Source organism: Centruroides vittatus, unplaced genomic scaffold (assembly GCF_030686945.1).
Source record: "Centruroides vittatus isolate TY-2023 unplaced genomic scaffold, ASM3068694v2 contig_878, whole genome shotgun sequence".
In the NCBI taxonomy this organism is placed as follows: domain Eukaryota; kingdom Metazoa; phylum Arthropoda; class Arachnida; order Scorpiones; family Buthidae; genus Centruroides; species Centruroides vittatus.
The window spans coordinates 129,241-137,227 of record NW_027122570.1 but is presented as its reverse complement, the minus strand read 5'-3'; the positions used below and the strand labels follow the sequence as shown (position 1 = coordinate 137,227).

The 7,987-nt window shown below is 36.8% G+C and overlaps 2 protein-coding genes across 2 annotated transcripts; one reads left to right on the top strand and one right to left on the bottom strand.

Moving 5' to 3' along the window:
* The first annotated feature begins 999 nt into the window (after positions 1 to 999).
* LOC136983215 (protein tramtrack, beta isoform-like) lies at positions 1,000 to 2,307 on the top strand. The gene is made up of 3 exons (XM_067279900.1): positions 1,000 to 1,635; positions 1,773 to 2,019; positions 2,087 to 2,307. The coding sequence occupies exons 1-3, from the start codon at positions 1,000 to 1,002 to the stop codon at positions 2,305 to 2,307; spliced, it is 1,104 nt and encodes a 367-aa protein (XP_067136001.1).
* Positions 2,308 to 5,461: 3,154 nt separating this feature from the next.
* Positions 5,462 to 7,801, bottom strand: LOC136983214 (uncharacterized). Its single transcript, XM_067279899.1, has one exon. The coding sequence runs from the start codon at positions 7,799 to 7,801 to the stop codon at positions 5,462 to 5,464; it is 2,340 nt and encodes a 779-aa protein (XP_067136000.1).
* Between the last annotated feature and the right edge of the window lie 186 nt (positions 7,802 to 7,987).

The window sequence follows — 7,987 nt, the reverse complement described above, 5'->3', positions numbered from 1 at the left end:
GACACAGATTCATCTTCAATTATATCGCTTGGAATGTTAAAAACATTAAAATCGGGAACGTTCAGAAATATTGCTAACTGTACTTCAATTCTTTCTTCGGTTGAAGAAATATTCAATGTAAACGGGTCTTGTAGGTCTGCAATTAAACAGGAGATAGATATTATCGTGTCACTGAATAAACTGGATTTATTAGAGAAATAAGTAAACTTACCAATTTCAGATGACCAAATGTCGTCGATACCGGGACATCGCCACGTATGTAAAGGTCCATCTAGCAAGACAAACCAGTTATACTGAAAAGTACAGTACCTTCGAAACCAGTATAAGGTTGAAGTTTTTCACATTCGTCGGTCATGTTTTTTAAAAAAAGATATCTTTCTCTATTTAAAATTTTTAAAAATAATAGTGTCTTTTATTTCAGATTTTATATTTGTCTACAAAATATTCCTTTAATTATTGCTTGTAATTAATAAAACAAATAAATAAATTTTCGATGATTGTTCAAATGATGTTTGACTGAATAAAGAAGATAAACTAGAATTTAAAAGCATCGAGATGGCCATTTTATAACCGTTATAAATTGAATATTAAATTCGTTACGGGTGCCGATAACCGTTACACATTTTCCGTTTGAAGCGTCGTCTCATGTTTTAAAAACATTCAAACTATCCAATGGCATTAGTTGTCCAATCGGAGTATCAGAATTCACCGTTTACCACCAATCAGTAAACGAGGCCATCTGTAAATTTCCCGACATTCTCAGTTTCGTTGCAATCTTTCATCGGAGCGTGAGCTATCTTGTTGGTTCTTTCGTTCTTCTTGTTTTAAACAGAATTTTGGTAAGCCACATTTTAATTATAATTATTTTTAATCTAATTTTTAAAGGGAGAAACAAAAATAATATCTTCTACAGTTATTTTAAATTTCTAATTCGTTTGAGGTAACGATTTCAAGGATATTTTAAAATAATCGTTTTAGGTTAGAAATACGGTACTAAATATGGGAAGTCGACAGTTTTATTTTAAATGGCCCAATCACAAGGGAGATCTGGTATCTAGTTTCAAGCGATTATTGACTGAGGAAAATTTGATGGACGTCACTCTATACTGCGAAGGACAAAAAGCGAAAGCACACAAATTGATACTGAGCGCGAGTAGTCCAATCTTCAGTAGTATTTTTATAGATAACCCCAATCAGTATCCGGTTATCGCCCTAACCGATACAAAATATTCCGATCTGAAAATTATTCTGGAGTTTATTTATAACGGTGAAATTTACATCCCGAGAAGTCAATTATCTGGAGTTTTAAAGACTGCAGAAGTGCTGAAAATAAATGGTCTACTTCAATGCGAAGAAGTGGCAAAGGACTCTGCCGAAGTTTCCACTTCGCAATCGAAGAAAAGAAAACGGAGGAGAAAGAGAAGCTCCTCGAGTGAATCCGACGACGTGGTCGAGATTCCTTCTAAAGTTAAGCCGTCAGAACCTCCCGTTTTATCACAGAACTGGAAAGAAAGTTCTTTCGCATCGAATGCAGGACTCAAAAACACTGAATCGGTCGAGGACGAAATAGAAATTATCGAAAACCCGCCGATAATCAATCTTGAAGTTGGCGATGACGAGATCGAAATCGAAAGGGTGAGCATATATCATTTTCTTTTATAAATTTTTATATATTAATGCCTTCGTTCATATTTTGAAAATTTATAGTTAAAAACATATAAGAAAGTAATATAATTTATTAGATAACAATTTTGGTTAATATATACTTCCAGGAAAAGAAAGACGAAACGTTTGAATCTAAAACTCCGTCTAAACCAACATCACCTCGGAATCAGGTCATTTCCACAATTACGTTCGACCCATCAACCTCCGGTATGGCAACAACATCTACCCCTATTTCGAATAAAATCAAAATCAGCAATGTAAGAACCGAAACGACAGAAGACGATAACAATCGATTGTTCGAAGATTCTACATCTCGGCATTTTTCTCAAGTTTCGACTCAGAGTTCCGATATTGGTAACCGATTTATTCCATAAATAAAATCATTTTTATATAATTATTTTAAATGTTAAAGTTTTTACAGAACTTCCAGCGTCGTCCAGTCAAACTGATTTGGACGAAAACGTTTCCGACACTCCTCGAGAAGAAGCAGTAACTTCGGAGCCATCAATAGCCAGTACTTCCCGTAATGATTCGAATTTATCGGAACCAAATAATTCTAACGGTAAGACACTTTTGTATGTTGCTTTCATTACAGAATTTACAGGTCTGATGAAGAATTTAATCTGTGAACGTTTCGTCTGACGAGAGATGCGAGATTGAAATTTCTTTCTCCTTTACGACTGAAGTATCTCTTGTCATATGAAATCTTCGTTTTCTTAATAGTAAACAAATATTATTTATTATAATAGCGATGCTTATATATAATTTTATTTTTTTAACAGAAGCTATAGTTAATATTCTTTATTGGTTATTATAAAATAGAGTCGTTACGATTCTTAATTGTCTCATTTTTACGCTTTTCATTAAACAAACTTAAGCAATTCAAACCTATCCATTCTGTTTTCTATTTCTTAATTAATATTAACAATTTTGATTATGCCATGAGACTTATTATTGGATAAAGCATTACCACTTTAAATCGCTTCTGATTTTTAATTCCCAAGATCCATAAAATATCGATTAAAGTTAATTTTTCTCTTTTCACTCTGCAACTAAATTTCTAACATGCTTAATGGTAATTGTTTAATTATTCGATAAACTCTGCTAATATATGATGAATAATTTTATATGTACTACGGTAGAATCCAATTAATTATTTCTTGACATTTCTTCGTAAGTCTAATTCTAATTTTCTGTAGACGTACTGTTTTTTAAAATTATTTTTAGAAACTAGTAATATAATAATAGCTAATGTAAATATTACTTTCCCGGCTGTTATAACAGAGGGAAAGTATGGCGATCCGCCAAAATATGACCCCCCAAAGATTTTTACATTTTTGACTCAGGACATCTTGAAATGTCGAGAAATGCAAAAAGCTTGGAGGGTAATTTCTATATGTATCTATGGATGTTAGTGTGGGAGGGCACGATTTTGTACACCCTGTGTGAAGCTTAACAACTCCTGTGTTTTCTTTCGATAATTTCTGAAATTTCGTAGGAGTTTGTTTATTAGGGAGATTGTTACCATTAGAAAATTTTTAATACAATATAATAACAGATGGCAGCACCAAAATTTTAAATGTTGTCGGGAAAGTTAATCATCTTGTCGCTGGCTTTTTACTTTTCCTAAGATAGATAAATATTTCGATGTATATACAAATTATATATATAAGAATTGTTACGAAACTGTATAGCGTAATTTATTTGTATGTAAATGTCTTGGAAACTGCCGAAATAAAGTTGTTTCTTCGTTTGTATTTTTATAATTTTTTTTGTTTTAATAAAAATAATTTTAAAAAATTTATAGTTTTATTTTATTCCCAAATCTCATTTCATTTGAGGTCGGCTATAATTGTGTTAAACGTTACTGTGATAATGTATATGTAGAAAATCGTAGGAAATGACGAGGAGGTTAAAGTAGCCCATCGCCATGAGAAATTTGGGACTAAATCTGACAAGAAACTCCTGAAATTTCTCACGAGCAATCTATCCCCGTTCCTTGTTACTCGATCGTCTCCAGTATTGGCTTGGCCAAAACTCATAATAGACACGAGAAAAGCTCTGTGTCCAGTGGATGGAAAGAAAAAACTTGTGGGAATTCTCGGAAAAAATTTACATGTATATATGGAAAACAGTACAGTATATTGAAATATAATTAGAAAATTTGAAAGTTTTAAAATTACTTTTAAATAAGAATGGACGGATTAAAGTCAGGAAATGTACATTCGAATGCATTTAATTAGGCAACCGGTTAATTAAATTTAATTAATTTAGGTTTTACTGCCCGGACACGTGTTAACTCGGGCTGATTACATAGCGTTACAAATAAATCGGACGTTTTTAAAACTTTTTTTATATGTTCTCTTGGTCCACAAAATTATCCACAAAATTTTTCAGAAGTTTTTAACTCTGCGAAAAATTGTATAGCGATTTTAACACATCTTTAATGACCCGCGATTAACGCTTAATCGTTTTTAATGAGATTTTTTATATCGAATTAATTTAATCATTGTAAACTTCTAATGCACGAGTTTGACATCGGTAAAATTAATTATCTTGCTTTCCGATGTCATAAACAATTTCTAATATAGTTTTTTAATTAATAGATTTTATTATATAGACTATAGAGTAAAAACTGCTTAGGCAACCACTTGCATTCGATGGGCACCTGTCAAAATGGAAAAAACTTTCTGGCAGTAAATAGTTTATGCATACAGTCTTCGTTTAAGTATTAACACTACCACCTGTGTAACGCGACCACAGGAATCGATTTTTGATCTGAAACAACATACAACAACTGTAATAAGAGACGACTTCCGCTTATTACAGTATCTGGTCTAGTTGATACTGCGAATGTATCTTATCTAAAGTATTGTTCGAACTCATTTCAACGTTTTCCCCTCTTAATATAATGAATTGGTCAAAACTCTTGTTGGAACCCACTTCGGGCACTTCTCCCACTCTTGAAATTAGGTGCAAGTGTTAACGAATTAGTCTAGCTACATTTCAGTTTCTTGAGAATGTGGAAAATACGAAAGAAATGCCAAGTGCTGTGGTTAGAAGGAGGTGTTAAAGTTATCAGAGAAAGTGAAAATGGTTTATCACAACGGCAATTCGGGGCAAAGTTTAACTGCGGGGAAAGTGCAATTTATCGTACTATAGACCTACAGTATTTTCCTTAGGGAATGTGTACTATAACTAATACACATACTTTATTACAATACATATATTTACAGTTAAATTTTCCAGATAGTGCACTGAATGGCGCTTAGTCTTCAATGATGAAGTTGGTTCTCACCAGATTTTCTTAATCTCGTTCACATATTAATTTTTTTCTTTTTTAAAAAACATTTATACAATAAAATATTCTTTTTTTACATTTATCTACTGTACTTTTTACATTAATTTATATTATTACATTTCTTTACCGAATTTTCGCGTTTATCTTGTCTTCTAATTTATATATTAAAACATAATATTTTCATTTTTTTTAATTAACTGGTTAAGAAAATTATAAAGAAGTCCAATATCACTTCCTAAGCCTTTTAAATTTCCGGTACTCCATACGAAAATTAACAACTAATTAACTAACGTTTTCGATCGCCTCCGCGATCTTCGTCAGGTTTTATCGACGGTTTTGAAATAGAATGCAAAAAGAATTATTTCAAAATTCAAACGATCGAACCTCTCCCGCGTGCAATAATTGCGAATGATCTAACATGCAATTAATCTCCCTGATACCATCATAAAAATGTCTCTGTCCATCCATACAGGAATACTACACTATCCTGAGATGCTACCATTGCGGGTGCATTTCGGATACATACCGCCACGCATATGATAATACGTTGCCATCCTTGAAATTAATACATTTCCCCGATTTTGACGCCTTGTAAATCTCAAGGGTCTCCAAGGCCCTGATGCGGTCCGTGTCGAATGACGTTTTAACGAGGCTGGTTTTATCAAAATCTGCCTTTATCTCGGGGTCGGTGGCGTACATCGACAGGGCGGTGGTGTGTCTTTTTTTGGCAACGTCATATTTGTGTTCCGAGATCCTTCTTTGAACGGACCTCTTGGTAGATCCGATGTATATTAGGTCCCTTTGGGACCTGTGATCCCTTATCGGGACACTATATACCCCTGGTGCTCTTAGAAAATCCGGTTTGTCTTTGGCGTTCCTGAGTAGCGAATAGATCGATTGGGTTCTTGAGTACGCCAACTTGGTGCCCTTCTTCCGCGCTATTTCCTTGTATAGGTCCTGCATACCTCTGTTGTACTGGACCACCGTGCGCCGGTTCGGCCCCGAATTGGAGCTATCCCGTGCCACCGAAGCGCTAAGTGCCGTGTTTGTATTACGGAAGTTACGCGCTAATCTACGGACGAGGCCACGTTTATATCCATGGCTAGCGGCTATGTCTTCTATGTGTCCCAGCTCTGTGAGCGTGTCCTCCCATTTAGAATTATGAGTGTACGCCCTCCTAACTAACGCCCTGAACGCCGCAATCTTATATGGATACGGGTCTTCAGACCCAGCAGGTATGTACATAGGTAGGTAGTCGGGCTTGTAATACACCCGCGTTTCAATACTGTTTACCTTGAGTTGAATGGCGACGTCTAAAAAGTGCACATCGGTGCCCGATAGTTGATCTAGTTTAAGCGTTAGCCCATACGGGTTGTCGTTAACACTGCGCAGAAAATCATGGACGTTCGGCTTGTTCTTCCATATGACCATCACGTCATCCACATACCTACGATATAAAATAATATCGTGTGTAAACCTGTGAATGACATCTCTCTCTAACTGCCGTAAAACCAACTCACACAGGTCGCCCGAAATTGGGCTCCCCATGGGGACCCCCCTTTTCTGTAAATACGTGGCGTTGTCGAACCTAAACAGCGAATTGTAGCACACCAGGTGTGCGAGCTCAAGTACGTGTTTGCGGTGTGCTGGTAGGCTATACTTGGTTAGTAGGACGTCCCTAAGGGCGCAAAAGCAAGGTTGGAGTTTGATGGATGGATATAGAGCCTGAAAATCCAATACCGTGATGTGAGTGTTCTCTGTAACCTGTGTACGCTTCAATTCATCGACCAACTCTCTGGAGTTCTTCACTGTTAAGGGATAATCTTGGAGATGTCCGGCCAATATGCGGTGCAACTCGGTTTCTAGCAACTTCGTAGGGGCTCTAGCCTTATCCAAAATAGGTCTGAGCGCAGGCGTAGGCTTGTGCGTTTTCGCGAAAGCGAAAAGCCTGGGTGTATCCGGCGACGCCACCACCGCCCTGTTTAATCCCTGCGCCTTCGCCAAGGGTGTGCCCGTGAATCGCACAACCCGTGCATGCAACTTGTCTACGTAGTTATCCGCGACCTGCTCACTGTCCGTATCCACGATGTATTGCATCAACATAGCTTTATATGTCTCTTCCTTGAGTAGAACGAGTGCTCTGTTCTTATCCGCCCTTAGTAGAATGATACGCTCCTCCGCAAGCCATTTCTTGGTTCTTCTTATATGCATCCATATGCTGTCTTTTCTACAGCTTCTGTTACAACTTATTCTCATGGCAGCCTTCCATCTGTAATGTTCCTTGAAAACCTCATCCATTCCGCAGACCATTCTTTCAATGTCCGGCATTACTGTCTCCAGCAAGGGTTTATATGAGCCCGGAGTATACATCGGGCCGTGCGCTACCGTTTCGATTAAGTAATGCGGAGGAACTATGCCGTCCCAGCAGACCAGAGGGGTGGGGGGTACATTTTTCTTGATGGGTTTTTGCTTACTCATTATCCACTGCAATTTCTTCTTGTATCTCCGCGCCAAATTTCTTGCCAATATTTCTTGAAATAAGGCAACTTTTCGATTTTCCAGTTGTAGGTAATCGCGGTGGTGTTCAAAGAGGTCATCTTCCGCTTCTATCACCTTGTCGAGGCAGGAGTATACGCACCTCTTAGATGCTCGAATAGCTTTTCTCAAACACAACCATCTAAGTTTCGGTGTTAAGGATTCGCATCCTAATGGTAGACGTATCCTGTATATAGACATGGGATACACGTTATTCTTCTTGCATTCCAAAAGAAAATTCAGCTTAGCCCTTGCCCTCGTTAGGGCTAACGTTAACTTCTTGTATGTTCTAGCCGGCATAGCTATTTATAGAAAACAATCCTCATACCGGTACTCCAATATCCAATATCACTTCCTAAGCCTTTTAAATTTCCGGTACTCCATACGAAAATTAACAACTAATTAACTAACGTTTTCGATCGCCCCCGCGATCTTCGTCAGGTTTTATCGACGGTTTTGAAATAGAATGCAAAAAGAATTATTCCA

Bases quoted from the DNA above. Each gene is read 5' to 3' on its own strand.
- LOC136983215 (XM_067279900.1), top strand. From the start codon at position 1,000: ATGGGAAGTCGACAGTTTTATTTTAAATGGCCCAATCACAAGGGAGAT. The intron at 1,636-1,772 runs GTGAGCATATAT...ATATACTTCCAG, and splicing joins ACGAGATCGAAATCGAAAGG to GAAAAGAAAGACGAAACGTT. The intron at 2,020-2,086 runs GTAACCGATTTA...AAGTTTTTACAG, and splicing joins GACTCAGAGTTCCGATATTG to AACTTCCAGCGTCGTCCAGT.
- LOC136983214 (XM_067279899.1), bottom strand. From the start codon at position 7,801: ATGCCGGCTAGAACATACAAGAAGTTAACGTTAGCCCTAACGAGGGCA.